The 18,172-nt window shown below is 61.6% G+C and overlaps 3 protein-coding genes across 16 annotated transcripts in view; 1 reads left to right on the plus strand and 2 right to left on the minus strand.

The window, feature by feature from the left end:
- The window catches only part of DEDD2 (death effector domain containing 2), an 11,293-nt gene extending 6,670 nt beyond the window's left edge, over positions 1 to 4,623 (minus strand). For 2 of the 7 annotated variants that reach the window (XM_027858166.1, XM_027858160.1), the window contains exons 1-2: positions 2,204 to 2,318; positions 262 to 674 (exon numbers count right to left, since the gene is read on the minus strand). In XM_027858166.1, the coding sequence (XP_027713967.1) occupies positions 262 to 625 (364 nt within the window). In that variant the 5' untranslated portion in view covers positions 626 to 674; positions 2,204 to 2,318. Of the gene's footprint in view, positions 1 to 261; positions 675 to 796; positions 1,028 to 1,325; positions 1,939 to 1,973; positions 2,046 to 2,203; positions 2,319 to 2,492; positions 2,549 to 4,433 lie in introns of those variants that run through there. The other 5 variants (XM_027858163.1, XM_027858165.1, XM_027858164.1 and 2 more) reach the window with 5 other exon arrangements.
- ZNF526 (zinc finger protein 526) lies at positions 2,680 to 9,968 on the plus strand. Of its 8 annotated transcripts, none has more exons than XR_003568740.1 (3): positions 3,269 to 3,337; positions 4,635 to 7,521; positions 9,576 to 9,968. XR_003568740.1 is itself a non-coding variant. In XM_027858156.1 (2 exons), exon 2 carries the CDS (start codon positions 4,638 to 4,640, stop codon positions 6,378 to 6,380), a length of 1,743 nt encoding a protein of 580 aa, XP_027713957.1. In that variant the 5' UTR covers positions 2,680 to 2,926; positions 4,635 to 4,637; the 3' UTR covers positions 6,381 to 8,942. The 8 variants fall into 8 exon arrangements, 2 of the variants coding, with proteins under 2 accessions (XP_027713957.1, XP_027713956.1); XR_003568742.1 differs by having other exon boundaries at positions 4,635 to 7,048; XR_003568743.1 differs by having other exon boundaries at positions 4,635 to 6,685.
- Positions 9,053 to 16,927, minus strand: GSK3A (glycogen synthase kinase 3 alpha). Its single transcript, XM_027858202.1, has 11 exons — positions 16,537 to 16,927; positions 15,938 to 16,125; positions 14,290 to 14,373; positions 14,093 to 14,203; positions 12,461 to 12,591; positions 12,259 to 12,365; positions 11,711 to 11,808; positions 11,523 to 11,618; positions 11,218 to 11,402; positions 10,991 to 11,118; positions 9,053 to 9,424 (listed from the first exon to the last, which is right to left on the minus strand). Exons 1-11 carry the CDS (start codon positions 16,925 to 16,927, stop codon positions 9,396 to 9,398), a joined length of 1,548 nt encoding a protein of 515 aa, XP_027714003.1. The 3' UTR covers positions 9,053 to 9,395.
- Positions 16,928 to 18,172: the final 1,245 nt, after the last annotated feature.

The raw sequence follows: 18,172 nt of genomic DNA on the forward strand, positions 1-18,172 counted from the left end.
AGGCCCTGTTCCCCTCCCCCAGAGGGACCCCACCAGGCCCTGTTCCCTTCTCTCAGAGGGGCCCCACCAGGCCCTGTTCCCCTCTCTCAGAGGGACTCCACCAGGCCCTGTTCCCTTTCCCCAGAGGGGCCGCACCAGGCCCTGCTCCCCTCTCTCAGAGGGCCCCCACCAGGCCCTGATTCCCTCCCTGGGCCCCAGCCATCTCTTTTTCCAAGAGATCCCAACATTCCCCAGCTCCGGGGCCAGCCCTGTCCTGCATACCTGGGCGGGCCCGCTTGAGCGAGAGCCTGGGCAGCAGATCCTGCCGGGCCAGCACCCGCAACAGCTGCATCAGGGGCCCCAGGTGGGCCTCGTCACACTGGCCCCTCCTCTCCAGCTCCAGCAGAAACTCCAGCCCAGAGCGGGCTGGAGGCCGGCCCGGGCCCCCCACTGGGGCCAGGCGGGGCTCTCCATCCTCGGGTGCTGGCAGAGCCTCGTCCAGCAGGAAGGAGAGCACGGACAGCTCCTGCTCAGTCAGCTGGGCGCCCACCACCTGGAACATGCGGTGCAGGGACTGCAGCCCGTAATAGTCCAGACATGCATCCTCCTCCCAGCAGGGGCTGCATGGCCCCCGGGGCCCCACCATCGGAGCAGGTGGGGGGGGTGGTCTACGGGAGACTCGAGGAGAGGAGATGCTGAAACAGAAAGGGGCGGGGGAGGGGGAGGTCAGCATCCTAGGGCATCATCCCTTCCAGCCCCCGCCCCGGCGGCCCCGTCCCGCCCCACGGCGCTCCCCTCCACGGAGGGGAGATGGTACCTGCCCAGTTCCCCGAGGGGAGGAAGGGGGTGGCTCTCGGTCAACCTCTGCTCGGGAGGGTGGCAGGGTCCGAACTCGGTTTAAATGGTCCCTCCCAAGTCCCAGGGGCTCGGTCCGAACTCTCAAGCCCCCCTCCCGCCCAGGCCGAAAGCACAGCCCGGACGCTCCGAGCCGTCGCCTGCCCAGGGGATCGCATCCACTGGGGTACCTCCCCGGGATGCAGCAGCTGGGCTGTTTCTCGTACCTTCTCTGTAACTGCGCCTGCGCCGCGAGCGCCCCGCCCCGCCTCCTCCTACCGCGGCCGCTCACCCGCGCAGGTGCGGGCGCCCAGGGCTGGCTCTGCGCAGGCGCAACGGGTCTTCTCCCCGTGCACCTGCTTGTCCCCCGCCCCCTCCCACACCTGTCGGCGAGGGTCGGCTGAGCATGCGCGTGCCGAGAGCGGGCGGGGGGGGGCGGGGGAGGGGGGGCGAGGAAGGGGGGGCGGGGAAGGACGTAGGCTAGGCATCTCAACCTGTTCACCTGAGCTCACCTGAGGTCAAAGCCGGCCCGCCCAGCCTCGAGTCACTTCCCCCTCTCTGGGCCTCAGTTTTGTCACCTGTAAATTGAGGCTGACGCCACTTCCTCCCGGGTGCCTGGGGGCCCTGCCCCTCCTTGGGCCTAGGTGACCCTCCTCTAGGGTCGGCCTGACCCATCTCTGACCGCCCCCTTGGATTTGGGAATAACGGATCTGAGTTCAAATCCTACCTCGGCCGATTAACCTAAAACTCAGTTTCCTCCTCTGTAAAATGGGGATAACAACAGCAGCCACCCGGGAGGGGGGCAGTAGCATTCGCCAAACGCCGCATAAACGCCCCCCCTAGGGCATTCCTGTAAACCTGATTGTCAGGTTCGGCGTCGTAAAAAAGGCGGTGTTCGCTGGAATTGGACCGGGCGGACCCAGAGGTCCAGGAAGCCCAAGGGGCTACATGTCGCCGAGGTGTGGTTATGAGCCCCCGCTCCTCAGAGGAGGAAACTGAGGCAGGGGCAGCTAAAGTCTGAGGCCGGATTTGAACTCTGAGCCGCCAACGCAGCAGCTGCAAACACTCACGACCCGCGCGATGCGGAGTGGGGTTTTAAAGGAGACAACCCCCAAATCGATCAGGGTTTGAAAAAGCCCCAAACACAGACCCCTCCTTACTGGACAGAACACTGCCCGGGACGCCTAGCGGGTTTGATCCGTCCCTCCACCGGCGCTGGTGAAAGCGCCTGCTGTGTACCTGCCTGCGCTAAGCGCCCGCTGTGTACCTGCCTGCGCTAAGCGCCCGGGGACGCAGAGAGAGGCGGAAGAGCCCTGCTTCCGGGGAAGCCGCCCCCCCCATCCCTCCCCTACCGAGCCCCCCTGGGGCGGGCTGGCGCAGGTCTCCGTACCTGCCGAGGCTCCGGATGGGGAGGGGGGCTGGCGGCTCCTCGGGGGCAGCTGCCCGGGGAGGCGGGAGGGAGGTGTCCTCTGTCCCCGCCCACCCTGACTCATCCCCGGTCCCAAAGGGAGGCCCCGGCTTGGGCGTCAGCCCCAGGGTGGGGCAGCTTGTCCCCGGCCTCCCCAAACACAGACTTCCTTCCTTTCAGGGGCTGCACCCGGGCACGGCTGCGCCCCACCCCCAAGTGGCTTAGACCAAAAGTCAATTACATAAGCACTTATTAAACGCTTATAGTGTACCAGGTAGTCCGTACGTTAAGCAACGAGGAGGCGAGGGGAAAAGAGAAGCAAATTGAGTTGGGTCACCTGGTGACCCACCATGCGGCCTTCCCCGGCCCCTGGGCTTTGGCCGCTTCCCAAATGACCATTTACTTAATCCTCCCTTTATGTCCGGGGTGGAGACCCGGGGTGGGGCTAGAGGGTAGGGCGGCGCGCGGAGATGCCAAGTTGGAAGGGACCTTGGGGGCGGTGGAGAAGTGACTTTCCTCCTGGGTCATCTGGGCACTAAGAATGAAAGGTAGGATTCGAACCCAGGTCCTCCATCCCGGAGCCAAGGACGCTTATCCACTGTAGTGGCACAAGATCGGCCTCTTTTGGAAGGAGAGGTGTGAGTGAGAAGGGGAAGGAGAAAGAGAGGGGTTTTTCTCCTTTGACCCTCACAACAGCTCTGGGAGGTAGGTGCTTATTACGATTCCCATTTTACAGTTGAGGACACCGAGGCAAACCAGAGAAGTGATCGGGGCAGGGCCACACAGCTCGAGTCGCTTAAGAACTCTGGTCTTCCGGGCTCCAAGCCCAGCGTTCTGAGCACCGTGGCGCGGCCTAGCGGCCCTAAAAATAACCGGTCGCTTTTGCCTGTCCCGCGCCTGCGCCTAGGTCCTCCCCCTCCCCTTCAGGCTCATCCTCGGAGAGGTTTGCGCCTGCGCCTCCCTGAGTCCCCCTTTAGTCCCGCCCCTGCGCGGCTCGCCCCGCCCCCGGCACCTATTGGATCCCGAGGCGCCCAATGGGAGGCGGCGATGGTGCGGGGTGCGCTCCGGGCCGTGGTGGCAGCGGCGATAACGGGAGCTGAGACGGCGGAGGGGCCGGTGAGGGGGAGGAGGGGAGGGGGAGGGGGAGGGGGGAGGCCGGTGGGGGGGGGCGAAAGAGACACCGAGAGATGAGAGGCATTGAGAGACATAGATGAGAGACACTGAGGGAGAGACACTGAGAGACACCGAGACTAGAGATACTGAGGGAGAGACGAGAGACATTGAAGGAGAGACATTGAGAGATACCGAGAGACTAGAGATACTGAGAGACACCGAGAGACTGGAGATACTGAGGGAGAGACGAGAGACATTGAGAGATGAGACACCGAGAGACTAGAGATACTGAGGGAGAGATGAGAGACATTGAAAGATGAGAGACACCAAGAGACTAGAGATACTGAGGGAGAGACGAGAGACACTGAGGGAGAGACAATGAGAGATACCGAGAGACTAGAGATACTGAGGGAGAGACAAGAGACACTGAGAGATGAGAGACATCAAGAGACTAGAGATACTGAGGGAGAGACACCGAGAGACTAGACATACTGAGGAAGAGACACAGAGAGACTAGAGATACTGAGGGAGAGACAAGAGACACCGAGAGACTAGAAATACTGAGGGAGAGACATAGATGAGAGACATTGAGGGAGAGACACTGAGTCACCGAGAGACTAGAAATACTGAGGGAGAGACGAGAGACACTGAGAGATACTGAGAGACTAGAGATACTGAGAGACTAGAGATACTGAGGGAGAGATGAGAGACTATACTGAGGGAGAGATGTTGAGGGAGAGACAGATGAGAGACATTGAGACACTAGAGATACTGAGGGAGAGACGAGAGACACTGAGAGACTGGAGATACTGAGAGACAAGAGACACTGAGAGATGAGAGACACCGAGAGACTAGAGCTACTGAGGGAGAGACGAGAGGCAGAGCTGAGCCCCTCTCAGCCCGGGTCTCCCATCTCCTGCAGCTGGGCCCTGACCCAACCAGCAGGAGAGAGCAGAGGCAAGGAGGGGCCTAGCGCTGGACCCCCCACCCCACCCCATCCCCAGTTTAGGGGCTTAATGAACCACAGAGGCCACTAGGGGGCGCCATGGGGGGGGGCCTGGGCAAGACCCTAAACGTCTGCCAGCCTCAGTTTCCTCACCTGTCCAGTGGGGGTCGTGATAGCCCCTCCGTGCCAGGGTGGCTGGTGATAGGAGCTGTGCCTGGTACACAGTAGGTGCCTAATGGGCGCTGCTCTTACTGTTGTCCTCAGAGAAGCAGAGCCGGGGGTCCCGGGCATGGAGCCCTGGGGGGGCCGGTGTGGGAAGGGAGCGCTTCTGACTGGGCTCGCCTCGCTCTGCAGGCCATGGCAGAGGTGGCGGCGGGCCCGAGTGCCCCGCTCTTGCCGCAGCACCAGTACATCTGCTCCGCCTGTGGCCTGCTCTACAACACACTGGAGGAGGTCTTCCTGCACCAGCAGCAGCACACCCAGCCCAGCCCCGAGGAGCCCCGCCCAGTCAGCGGCTCCCTGCCCCAGGACGGCCACTTCCAGTGCTTGGAGTGCTCCGAGCTCCTGCTGTCTCAGGAGGCCCTGCTGGCCCACCAGGACGCCCACACCCGGGACTCAGACCCTCCCATCGGCCCCCTTCAGGGCCAGGTCCAGTACCACTGCGGCAACTGCGAGGAGCTCTTCCTGTCCCCTGACCTCTGGCTGGCCCACTGTGAGGCCTGCCCTGCCCCCGAGGAGACAGAGCCGCTGCCCCCCTCGCCTGTGGCCACGATGGACCCCTACGAGTGCCCCGAGTGCGCGCAGCTGCTGGACACCCCTGAGGAGTTCTTGGAGCACCAAGGGACCCACTTTGCCTCCCTCGAGAAGGAAGAGGCCGACGGAGGAGAGGAGGAGGAGGGGCCCCGCACAGAGGGGGCAGCGGCCGAGGACGAGGGAGCCACCCACGTCCGCCAGTGCGGCGATGGCCAGGGCTCCTGGGGATCGGGGGAGGAGCTGCGGCGGCCCCGACGGGCAGCCCACGCCCCAGCCGCTGCCCTCCATCGCTGCGCCCAGTGTCAGCGTGGCTTCAGCTCTGCCAACCGTCTCCTGGCCCACGGCCGCGCCCACGTCGGGGGCACCCACGAGTGCCCCGCCTGCTCCAGAGTCTTCAAGAAGGCCGCCTCCCTGGAGCAGCATCTCCGGCTGCACCGGGGCGAGGCCCGCTACTTGTGTGTGGACTGCGGCCGGGGCTTCGGGACAGAGCTCACGCTGGTCGCCCACCGCCGGGCCCACACGGCCAATCCCCTCCACCGCTGCCCCTGTGGCAAGACTTTCTGCAACATGACAAAATTTCTCTACCACCGGCGGACCCACGCGGGCAAGAGCGGGGCACCCCCGCCGCCCCCTCCTGCACCGCCCCCGCCCCCGCCGCCGCCTGCTGCCTTGTCTTGCCCACACTGCGCCAAAGCCTTCTCCTCTGCGGCCCGGCTAGCCGGGCACCGGCGGGCCGTGCACTCGCCGCCTGAGCGGCGGCACCGCTGTGGGGTCTGCGGGAAAGGCTTTAAGAAGTTGGTCCACGTGCGCAACCATCTGCGCACGCACACAGGCGAGCGGCCCTTCCAGTGCCATGCCTGTGGGAAGACCTTCGCCTCACTTGCCAACCTCAGCCGCCACCAGCTGACCCACACGGGGGCTCGCCCCTACCCCTGCCCCGACTGTGGTAAGCGCTTCACCCAGAGTTCCAACCTGCAGCAGCATCGGCAGCTGCACAGCCGGTCTGCAGCCTTCTCACGGGCCTCACGCCTCCAGGCTCGTCTGGCCGCGGTCCGGAGCCTGTACGGGAAGGGGGCGGCCAGCAGCGGGACGCCGGGCCGGGCTGGGCAGCGGCACCCCCGGCGGGGCCGCGTGGGGCGGGATGAGCCCAAACCCCAGCCCAGACCTGCCGCAGCCCCCAACCCACCAGCCCCAGCCCCGCAGCAGACCATCATGTGCACAGAGCTGGGTGAGACCATCGCCATCATCGAGACTTCGCAGCCCCTTGCCCTGGTGGACACGTTGCAGCTGTGCCAGGTGGCACTGGGGGCTGGGGGGCTGCTCCACCTGGACGCCGCTTTTGTGTGACAGGCCGAGACAGGGCGGGGCTGGGTTCTTAATAAATGAGTTTGCATTGATGTCACTATGTTAACGAAGTAGAAATTTGCCTTCTTCACATGATCACAGATTGAGAAGGAGAAAAGACTGTGCCAACCCCTCCTTTTTAGGTCAGGAAATCAAGGCTTCCGGAATCCAGTGACTTGTGGGAGCCAAACTGAGCCCCTCTTGTCTGCCTCAGGTCTCCAGCTTCTGGGGGACCGAGGCTGCTCACACCGCAGAGCTTGTTTCTCCATTACCTAAAGGGTGGCAGAGGAGATGTGCCTCGAGGTCAGGTGGGCGTCCTTCAGCTTTGTGGTGGTCGTGGTCCCTAGCTGCCCCGTGAGATCTAGTTTCCAAGGCCCTTCCTGGGCACAGAAATTAAGTGAATTAGGATACCAAAAAGCATCCACAGTGACCCCACAGAGAATCTCAGCACTAGCTCATTTTGTCCACAAGTATCTAACCTGTGGTCTGGCCCGACTACCCAAAGTAGCCCTTTCCCCGCTGGCCCTGTGCCCCCTCTCCAGGAGGAACATCTCCAGGTCGCTGGACGTGGTGTGATGTGGTTTGGACCCCATTCTCTTCTCTGCCCATCTCTCCTGCACCCTGGGGTTATCAGGAGCTTCGGGTGCCTCATCCAAATGAGAACCTGAAACGTGAGTACTCCCCGCCTTGCCCTTCCTGATGAGTGACCAGCCGATCCTGTGCCCTTCAGGCTACCAGCTCACAAGTGCAGAGGAGAGAGAAACTGGGCCCTAAATCTGCATCTGGGGAGAGGGGGCGCTTCCAAGAGCATCTGCCTTGGGAGAAGGCCCATGATGAAGTCCTGACCTTACCAACCCAATAGGAGGGGGAGGGCAGATGGCATTCTCATTTTCCAGAGAAGTAAATCACCTTCACATTTGGCAACTTGAGCAGGTCATCCTTGTGATGAGAAACCACCGCCCACTGTCCCTTTCTGCTCTCCTGAGTAGCCCTTTAGCAGATAAGGAAACCTCACAGGGCAGAGCCCACTCAGCTGAACCCAAGGGATCTGCCACACACGGCAGCTGAACAGACTTGTTCCATCCGCATCACCCAGCCCCACTCCCAGGATGGTCTGAGCCGGCCGGAGGCACTTCCCTCGACAGTGAGTACCTCCACAGCAGTGTCCTGGGATCGCCAAACGCCAGCCCAGGGAACGCCACTGTGTATAGAAAATCCCAAAAAGTCACCCGGTCCGTCAGTCACCAAGCATTTACTGAACACCTACCACATGCCCAGCGCTAGGATTCAGAGAAAGGCAAATGGCCATCTCTGCCCCCAAGCTGCTCAGTCACGGGGGAGACGGGCAAACGATGTCATCAGGACCATGCTTCTACTGGCTAAGTTGGGCGTAATGTAAGGTACCAGCCCTGTGGGAGATCCGGGAATCCAGGGGAGCCAGGAGGCCGAGAGGGCCAGGCCCAGGCGCGGCCAGTGAGAATGCCGAGTCAGGAGATGCAGAATCTTGTTTAGGAACAGCAGTCAGGAAGGCACTGTCACTAGATGGAGACTGGAAAGGTTGGAAGGGGGCAGCTTAGGGAAGGCTTCGTTCAAAAGCCGAAGAGGGTTATTTTCATGTTTATTGTGGAGCTGACTGGATGGCTGGGGAGGGGAGGATGACTTCAGGAAGAGCAATCTGGCAGCAGTCCAGGGTGAGGCAATGGTGACCTGCACCAGGGTGGGGGCCGTGTCAGAGGAGAGAAGGGACTCCTGGGTTGGGAGCCTGGTGCTGCCCTTTACCGTGACAAGCGGGGGCCGACGAGGTCAGTTTGGGACACACCGAATTTAAGATGCCCAATAGGCAGTTGGAGACCCAAGGTTAGGAGAAGAATCGTCAAGGAAACACAGCAGACTATGTTGGGAAAAGAGGACCTGGGACAGAGCCTCGGAAGAGACTGAGGTCAGTCAGAGGAGAGCCAGGGATTCAGAAATGCCCAGAAGAGGGGCCCCCCAGCCAGAAGGTGAAGAGGGAAGGACAGAGGGAGGGGCCACCTCAGCCCTGCAGTGGACAACTGAGGAAACAGACCGGAAAGGGGGCGGGGCGCCGACCAACCCACACAGGGAGTGGCACAGGCCAGGTCTGAGCCTGCTCCTCGAACTTTGAGCCCACTCAGGACTCCCCACAGCCCTGTTCTGCCACCCTCGGGCCAGACCCTGCAGGTTCACAGTCCAGCGTCACACGGGCCCTTATGGTTCCTACCCCGGCCCCGACTCCCCCTCCCCCAACACACGCACACCCCGTGAACATTGGAGCTATCTTTTCCAGAGATGCCCAAGGTCACAACAACAGAGGGTCCGATGTAGACAGTCTTGGTTTGCCCCGGGGCAGTGAAAGGCTGATCCAGGGCAAGAATGCAAGACTTGGCATGGGGCCATGTGTTCAAATCTCAGCTGTGTGACTTTGGTCAGGTTACAGGAGTTCAGAAGGGATGCCAGTGGGTGCCCTCGAGTCCGGCCTGAACTTCCACCAATGACAGCCTTGACGTGAAGCCTCCCAATGACAGAATAGCAGAGGGAGAAGAAGGGACCCTGGCAGTCATGGAGGCCGTGGCGTCCGGCTCCAACAGGAAGGGGAGGGAGACAGGAAAGCATCCGTCGTGGCCTGTGAGCGCCTTAGAAAACCAGAGTCAACTAAGTCTTAGCACATTTTTATTTATTGTGTTAAGTGTTTCCCGAGTACATCTTCATCCAGTTCTGGCTGCACGAGGAGCACTGGGGTCCTTACGCCTGACGCCTGTGATCGGGGCCCAGCTACACCCAAATCACGAATCCTACATCAGAGGCGAACACTGCCAGAGGGAGAGGGAAGTCGCTACTCCTGACTGGCCATCCCAGTCACACTTCTCACCAGGGGAAACCAACCCCCTTCACCTCAGGGCAGCTCTGTGAGGGGTCTGGCTGTGCTCTCTGAGGCCAAACCAGGCACGCCTTACCTGCCCCACAAGACACCTACTAGCTGTGCGTCTCTGGGCAAGTCGCTTAGCCTCTGCTTGCCTCGGTTTCCTCGTCTGTAAAATGGGGATAATAACTGCATTGTTGTGAGGACCCAATGAGGTCATATATGTGAAAGTGCTTAGCACAGTGCCTGTCACACAGTAGGCATTCTATGCACGCTTCCTCCCTTATTCCAACAATGAAGGATGACTTTCTGTTCTCCAGGTGAAACACGCCCAGGTCCTTCACTACGGCATAAGGTGGCAGGATCTCAAGGAGCGCTGCCAGACTTGGCGAGGGATCAGCTCACACTCCAGCTGTGGTCTAATCATGGCCAAGCCCCTCATCTGGGACCCCCCGATCTTCTCAGCTCTTGTGGCCGGCTCACGGGGGGCTGATGATGTCACCACACAAACACGGCTAGCTGCTTCTCCTCTATCTTGTACTTCCCAGATACATCACCTAACATTTATTCGACCAAATTCAGCCCTCCATTCTATCCTGATCCAACAAGCTTGCTTCCTGTGCCTTCATCCAAATCACTGACAAAAACGCTGACCACTTAATGTGGGCCTCAGTTTCCTCCTCTGTAAAATGGCAATAAACACATGCCCACAAGCTACCTCCCCAGAGTATTTATTTGTGGGGACAAATGTTTTCCACCCTAGGTCAGCACTACATGAGGAGGCCTGGCCTGGAATCCCAGCCTGGAAGGGACACGAGGAAATGTGCAGGCCAAGGCTCCATCTCCCGACAGGGTCCCAGGCAGAGCCAGCATGAGGCCTGGGCACCTCCTGACTCGGGCCCACGCCACCCTCCCCAGCTTGCCCCAAGGGACACCAGGGGCAAGGCAGCTCCTTCTCATGCCAATAATTTATTGAACAGAAGTTCTGTACACAGGCAAACCCTACCGTGGGAACTAAGACATCAGGCCCTCCCCCAGCCCCCCCTCCCTGTCCCGGGGGGGGCTGGGGGGACAGTGGGGAGGGCAGATGGGACATAACTGGGGAGGGGGGATGGGCGGCGCGAATCATTGCAACATTTTCTTTAAGAAAAAATTATAACAATCTATTTACACCCGGGGGGAAGAGGAGGGGAGGGCTGAGGAAGAAAGAGGGGCCTGAGACAGGGTCTGGTCCTATTTACAAGGGACAAATGGAGGGTGGCAGGGACGGGACCAAGGCAGGGGGTGGGGGGGAGTGCTCAAACCCCTGTGGCCAAGCCCAAAGAGCCTCTTCCTTCTCTGTCCACCACGCCCCCAACACCCGGTTAAAATCCTCTGTTAAAAAGCTAGCTCGGCCAGCCAGCTCAGTGTGGGGGGCTAAAGGGGTTCCCCTCCTCCACGTCCCCTACCAGGCTCTTGCCTCTGTGAGGTAGGAGGGGCCTGGGTCTTGGCTGTCTTCTCCCCTTTCAGTGCCCCCCATCTAAAAACTGAGCACAGCCAGGGACGGGGAGAAGGCAGGCTCGAGGACCCAGGCCTCCCCCCCCAGGGCTTCCAGGACGGAAGGTGGGAGGGGTGTCCTGGAGGCCCTCAGGAGGAGTTGGCTACAGATGTGGAAGGCTCCTGTCCTGGCAGCTCCCGATTCTCCCCTGAAACTGAGGCAACACAGGAAAGGGTCAATGCCAGGACTCACACTGACCTGCTGCTGAACGGAGTCGTCTTTCGTCGTCCCCCAACTCACCACGTGAGGATGAGGCAGAAGCCACGGGGCTCCTCAGGTGGGAAGGGATGAGGATACCATTGAGATTCGGCTGGATGGAGAGTTCTGGGGAGCGGGGGGAGGCAGATGAGCCCAGCCCCGGCTCCCCTCCTGCCTGTCTGTCCCCACCATTCCCCCCCCCCAACCCCCCCCCCCCCCCCCCCCCCCCCGGACTAAAGTTGAAGAGGGGGGGCAGCTGCCGGCTATTGGGGAGCTGGGCCCCAGGGCTGCGCAGGTCATCGAAGAAGCTGTGGGCGCAGGCCTCCAAGGGGGACAGCCTCGTGGCCGGGGTGTACTCCAGCAGGTGGGAGCACAGTGCGATGGCCTCTGGCGGCGTCCGTGCCTTAAAGACCTGATGCACAGGAGGGCACAGAGGGCCCAGGGCAGCTGTGAGCCTCCTCCCCCAGCGGGCCGGGGTCCTCGGGCCCAGGGCCACTAGTCCCCCCCAACACAAAACAAACTGCGGCCAAACCTTTGTCCATGGATGGGCCTTGATCTGGGGGAACTTAAACTCAGTGTAATTTGGATTCATCTCCCGGATTTGCTCCCGTGTGGGCGTCCCCAACACCTGCAGGGAACGCAGTGACCTTTGCCTAAGGGCTCAGACTCTTGCCCTCGGTGCCACTCGCTCTCACAGCTCACAGACCCTTCCATGCTCACCTTGATAATTTCTACCAGCTGGTCCACCCCACTGTCCCCAGGAAAGATGGGCTGGCCAAGGAGGAGCTCAGCAAGTACGCAGCCAGCAGACCACACATCTGCCAACAGAAAGCCTATCAGAAGGCAAAGGAACCAGTCCTGCCTCCCGAGGTGTCTTCGGCCTCCTCTCTGGACAACGTCCAGCGGGAGGGGGAGACGGCTCCATTCTGGAGGGGCTGCCCCGAGCAGACCACAAGCCGTCAGGGCCGGACAACGCCCCTGCAATCATCTGGAGGCCAGGCACACAAACGGGAGTCCAGTCTGGTGGCAGCAGAAATCTGGTTCTGCCCCGGCCCCATGCCCATGGTCTGGCCCTGACCCCTGAACGGCTGGTGCTCCTGGGGTCTGTGTCAGGACCAGCAGCAGTCACTCGGCCTTCCCGCCCGCCACGGTCGCCAACCGTCCCCATCGATCCTCCCTGACCCCACCCCAAACCAAAAATCAGGCGAGACAGAGAGGATGAGGCGGCCTCTGGCCCACCATGACCCCGGCCTCCTGGCGGCTCTGACCGATGGACGAAGTGTAGTCAGTGGCTCCGAAGATGAGCTCGGGGGCCCGGTAGTACCTTGAGCAGATGTAGGAGACGTTGGGCTCTCCCCGGACCAGCTGCTTAGCACTGCCGGACAATGTGCAAGAGGGGGGAAATGAAGGCTGGTGAGGTCCCAGCACCCCTCCCCACACCTGCTAGCCCCAGGCCCCGGCTCTGCCCACCTGCCAAAGTCACAGAGCTTGAGGACAGCAGTGTCTGGGTCCACCAGGAGGTTCTGGGGCTTGATGTCCCTATGGCACACGCCCTGTGAGTGGATGTAGGCCAAGCTCCGAAAAAGCTGGTACATGTACACCTGGGGCAAGGGGACACACTGTGGTCAGCCTCAGGGCAGAACGCCCACCCCAGGGCCACCGCAACATCGCTGTCCCGGAAAGGGTCAAAGGGTCCTCCAAGCTAGAACCCTTTATGTATTGCCAGGTCCAACCAGTGAGGTTGGCCCCAGAGGGTCTCGATGCAATGTAACCCGGTGCCCTGAAAGAGCAGGCGGTGGGCCCCCCGTTGCCAGAGGTCCTCCAGCAGAGCTGCATGATCCATCACTTGTTGAGAACAAGGCAGAGGTAGAGGGGACTCGGGTCCTGGCTGGGCCACATGCCTTCTGCAGTCCCTTCCAGCCCTGAAAGTCTGAGCTAAGGCCTCTGCCCCAAGACCCTTAAGTGACTGAGAGCTGCCAGCCCCAAGCAGCACGCGGGAGCCCAGCCACACAGTCAGACAGCAGGGCCGCGGGGGTCCCGAGAGGGCCACGGCAGAGCTGGGACACAGCACCCTATGCTCGTCTACCCTCTCAAGCCCAGACGTGGCTTGACGGCCACATTTCTTAACCAGGAGTACACGCAGAGGAAGGTGGCCAAGGCCACAAACTGCCCCATGAAGATCCCCTGCTGAGCCTGGAAGCCTGCGGCGGGAAGACCCTGGGCTGGGCCTTCAGACACAGCCAAGAGCACTGGGCATGTCAGGCCCACAACCAGGCCCCAGCTCAACCACTGCTAGCCGGGAGCCTGGACGAGACAGACCTTCGACCGTGGAAGTGATGATAAAGAAAAGCAAACTGACCCTGTCAGAACTGCCCAAGGAGGGGACGGGCTGCTTTGGGAGAAGTTAGCTCCCCACCCAGGGCAGTCTCCCAGCGCACAGGCTCAGAAACACCAGAGGGGATGCTGGCTCAGCTGAGGGTTAGCCTCCATGCCGTCTGAAGCCCAGGCCAGCTCTTAGAGACCCCTGGGCACAAGGCCCCACAGCTCAGCACTTAGGGACAAAGAGGGGAGAGGCTCGCTTGTGGTCCCTGCCTGGTCACTCACACCACTGTCCTGGCGTCCATCCTGCTCACCCACACTGACTCCCTCTAGCACCAAGGGTCCTGACCCCTGGGGGGAAAGTCCTCAGGCACTGCAGTCTGGGAGCGTGCCTCAGGGTCCAGAGCAGCTCGACTGGATAGCAGAGGCCCAGCCCTCCTGCAGGCCCTTGTATGGCGGGGAGGGGGGGTGCCCACTCTACAGAACAGAGACCAGGCCAAAGAGAAGCATCCTCTAAATCAAGTGGTCCATGAACTTGAGGGGAGGGGCAGTTACATCTATTTTCAATAACCTCTAAATTCAATTATTTAAAAACATGATTCTGGAAAGGGTCCGCAGGCTTCCCCAGACTGCCCAAGGGGTCTGTGGCTGGTTCACGCAAGCCCAGGCCTGCTCCCTCCCCTCCTCTGGCCCTCTGTTGCTGTCCCACCCCCGCCCCCCGTCTGAGACGGCAGGACCCTCCCAAGACTTCACAGCAAGGACGAGCTGGGGCCTGAGTCCCACCTTGACATAGATGGGCGGGATGGTCAGCTTGGCCTTGGTGAAATGCCGTGCCACCCGGTAAACGGTCTCAGGCACAAAGTCCAGCACCAGATTCAGGTAGAGCTCGTCCTTCTGCCGTGAAAAAAGGAGAGCAGGGTGAGGAGGGGGCCCAGGCACTCCCCAGAGCCGGAGGAGCCCACCAGGCCTCCGGGCCTCACCTTCTCCCCACTGGAGTAGAAGAAATAGCGAAGCCGTACGATGTTGCAATGGTCCAGCTTCCTCATGATCTGCAGCTCCCGATTCTGGTGAAAGAGAGCGCTGTGCTCAGGTGGCAGAGCTGAGCCTGGGGGAAGGGGCAGCCCAGCCCCTCTCTTCCCCCTTCCAGACTAGTTTTCTCCTCTTGTGGTCTTGGTCCACTCTTGCCCAACCTCCATTTCCTCCCTGTGCCCTTGCCTCAGACATTCTGTCTCCTGTCCCTGGGATGCCAGACCTCCTGGCTCCTTTCTAGGCCCCAGCCTTCACCAGGCTCCACTCCCCTCCCAGGACCACCCCAGACCCCCATCTTCCATGCACCACTTTTCTCTTTTTCTATGAAGCCTCTGATGCCTGATCTCCCCCTCCCCAAATATCAGAAATTACAGAGTTTAGCAATGAAAGGAACCTTAAAGGAGAAAGTTCTAGACCCATGACCTAGAGCTGAAGGCAGCCAGCCCAACTTCCTCCCTGAAAGGTGAAGGTGAGGCCCAGACAGAAGTGACTCATCCAAAGCCACACACACGCAGTGGCCCAAACAGGATTTGAACCCAGGTCTTCTCAGGTCAAACCCACTTCTCTTTCCACGAGGTCAAACTACCTCTTCCCAATTCGCTGTTCTTTTTAGGAACTGGACTGTGGTCCAGGATGCTACCGGGCCTCCAGGTCTCATAGAAATGCACTTCCTTCCTCTGTCTTCTCCTTCTGCCCCCACTCATCGAACAGGAGCTCAGGCCAACTGTGTCCCCATCACTTCTCCCTTCCCTTTCTGGGATGACACCACGTGTTCCTGGGCCCCAGAAATGAGTCTTTTCTCAAGGCTTTTCCCTTCCCAGACCTCCAGAATTCCTTCTCCCCCTAAGACTCAGATCCTTGCTCAGATCAGGCCACTTCTAATCCCCCTGAAACTAGCACCATCCCGTCCCATCCCATGCCCCCTGGCCCAGGGATCAGCCCCTCTGAGCCGACCACAAAAAGCAGCTCTCCCTTTTTCTTCTGCTTCCCTTTTATCTCTGGGACGGAGCCTCCGACTCCTGATGCAAGCCATCCCAAGCCACAGGTCAGATGCTCCCTGCCCTCCTCTCCTCCTGGCCTCCCTAGCTGCTCCAGAACCCTGATCCTGCCTTAGGATCTCTCTTCAGAGTTCCCTCTTTCCTCTACCTCAGCTCTCCTATCCCCTGGATCCTCCAGGACGTGTCAGACAGCAGCCAGCACTCCTTTCCAGGACCTCAACCTTCGGTTTATCACCTGCGCTCCTGCTGCCCTCCAAACCCTGCCCCTTGGCAGCCGGACCTTCACCCCAGCCTGGGTCTCCTGCTCCCCCAGACCCTACAGCACTCTCCTTGACCCTCGCCTCTCTCTGCTCGAGGACTTAGACGGCGGTTCATGCCCCAGACACAGTCCCTTGTCCTCACCGGGCTCCAGCCTCCAAACACAATTTCCTCGTCATTCTGGTCTCTCTCACCCCTCTGCGGGACTCAGACAGGCGGATTCCCCCCACAGGGGCCAGATCTCCTCTGTCCCCAGCCCATCTCCACTCTGGGTCACTCAGCTCCTGACTCTGCCCGGTTCTCTCCACTGACCTCCACAGCTTGGGTCCCCGCCCCTCCGTACCTTGAACCTCTTGTCCTGCAGCACCTTCTTGATGGCCACCAGTTCCCCTGTCTCCGCCAGGCGGGCCTGATAGACGACGCCAAAGGAGCCATTGCCAATCACCTTGATGTCCGTGTAGGCCACCTCCTGGGAGCGCTCGGGCCCCTGCCCCAAGGTCGCCATCACCGTGGTCACTTTGCCACTGTCACCTGGAGAAGAGGAACATGGCAACTCCCTGCTCTCCCACTGGTCAGTGGAAGGGGTAGGGGGTGGTCACATCCAGCCCCCGGGCCCAGCCCCCTCTGACCCCTGTGGCTGACCTGGTGCCTTTCCCAAAACAAGAAGCTGATCTCAGCATCCCTCCTCAGTTGGGGGGGGGGGAACCCCTGACCTTTAACCTCCAGTCCCTAGGGCCGCCCGACTGCTGGGGGGGAAGCCTGAGTTCAGCCCCCTCAGTGGCAGCCGACCCCCACGACCACCCCCCCGGGTGACTGACTCCTGAAGGGGAGCCCACTCTGGCCGCCCCTCCCTGCCTGGGGCACCTGCACCCCCCCCAAGTCCTCAGGAGGGGAAATGGGGTGAAAAGGGCAGGGCAGGGGGAGCCCCCGCCCCCTACTCACGGCCCAGTTTCACGGCGGGTGGTGGGAAGCTCGAACCACCCCCTCCTCCTCCTCCAGAGCCCGAGGCCAAGGCCACGTTCACGGCCCCCGCGACGCCGCCGCCACCGCCGGTACCCGAGCCGCCGGGGCCGGGACCAGGAACGGGGCCCGGAGCAGGACCCGGGCCGGGGCCCGGACCCGAGGCTGGCGCCGAGGCCGGCGGGGCCGAGCCCGGACCGCCTGCCTTGGAGACGGGGGCCCCGGGGCCTGCTCCGCTTCCGCCCGGCCCCGGCCCGGGCCCCGCCGGCCCCGGCTCCACGAACGAGCTAGTCCGGGCCCGGCCCGAGATGCTGTCGCTGCCGCCGCCGCCGCCGCCGCCGCCGCCGCCGCTCCCCGGGGCTCCGCCGCTCATGGCGCCTCAGAGGCCGCCGCGCTGCTCCCCGGGGCCCCGGCCGGGCCGGGCTGGGTTGGGCTCCGGCTCCGCTCCAGGCCGCGGCCGCTCCGGCCTCCGGCTCCGGCTCCGGCTCCGGCTCCGGCTCCGGCTGCGGCTGCGGCTCCGGCTCCGGCTCCGGCTCCGGCTGCGGCTGCGGCTGCGGCTCCGGCTCCGGCTGCGGCTCCGGCTCCGCGCCGCGGGGCTCGCCGGGAAATGCAGTTCGCGCACGCTCACACGGCCTGCCCGACCCCGCGGAGCGTACTGGGAAATGGAGTCAGCAGCCGCTCGGCGTCGGGAGCGAGGAGGGGGCACGGCCCGTCGCGCATGCCGGGAAATGGAGTCCTCGCTCCACCCCAGAAGTAACGTCATTGGCTCCAAGGCGACGGGCGGAACCAAGACAGGTGGGCCCCGGAGGATGTCGGGAAATGCAGTCTGTGTGCGCTCTCGGGGTGCTGGGTGTACCGAGGGCGCGGAGAACGCCTCAAGAGTCCAGATCCCTGAAGAGCACTGAGGACGCCCCAAGGAATGCTGGGACACGTAGTCTGTTCCCAGAAACTCTAGACTACCTCCTTTTGCGTCACGGACCGCAACGACGAGGGATGCCGGGAAATATACTTCATTGTAACATTAGGTATCTAAAGCCACAGAGGATTCTGGGAGATGGAGTTCGAGACCACCACCCCGCCCCCCCCGTCAAACTACGGGTCCAAGGGAGATCCTTAAAAAAAAACTGAGGAGATGCCGGCCGCAAAGCGAAAAGACTTCTGCCCCGCTCACTGCCTCCGCTCTTCTTCAGCAGTTAGTTGCTAGGAAAGGGGAGGCAGTGGAATCAGTCCTTGCAGCTTGTGTGATGAGGATGCTCGCCTATACGTCACTGACCCCCCTCGTTGGGGGGGGAGGGGTTAGAGAGTAACAAAGCATTCTGGGAAGTGGAGTCTTTTATAAACCGATAAGAGCAGGGAACCAACGCCCTCGCGCAACGACCGCCGGGAAAAGGAACGCTCGACCTTCCAGCTCCTCCCTCCCCCTTGAGGAATGCTGGGAAATGTTGTTCCCGTTTCCCTCCCGGAGCTTCGTTTTTCATTCCTCCCCGCGCACCCATGGAATGCTGGGAAGCTGACTCTTCTCACTGTCCCCCATAAGTATACAGATGCACGTGTACCAACACTCTCTCAATGCTAAGGGGAGATGAAGTCCTCTAGAACACATTTATATGTGTCTCCG

This window comes from Vombatus ursinus, unplaced genomic scaffold (genome assembly GCF_900497805.2).
Source record: "Vombatus ursinus unplaced genomic scaffold, bare-nosed wombat genome assembly UNPS02012758.1, whole genome shotgun sequence".
NCBI lineage: Eukaryota > Metazoa > Chordata > Mammalia > Diprotodontia > Vombatidae > Vombatus > Vombatus ursinus.

Coding starts and splice junctions, on each gene's coding strand:
- GSK3A (XM_027858202.1), bottom strand. CDS start 16,927: ATGAGCGGCGGAGCCCCGGGGAGCGGCGGCGGCGGCGGCGGCGGCGGC. Junction 14,204..14,289: donor TCTACTCCAGTGGGGAGAAG/GTGAGGCCCGGA, acceptor TTTTCACGGCAG/AAGGACGAGCTCTACCTGAA. Junction 11,809..12,258: donor TGACTACACTTCGTCCATCG/GTCAGAGCCGCC, acceptor TTCTGTTGGCAG/ATGTGTGGTCTGCTGGCTGC.
- ZNF526 (XM_027858155.1), top strand. CDS start 3,269: ATGGTGCGGGGTGCGCTCCGGGCCGTGGTGGCAGCGGCGATAACGGGA. Junction 3,338..4,634: donor CTGAGACGGCGGAGGGGCCG/GTGAGGGGGAGG, acceptor CTCGCTCTGCAG/GCCATGGCAGAGGTGGCGGC.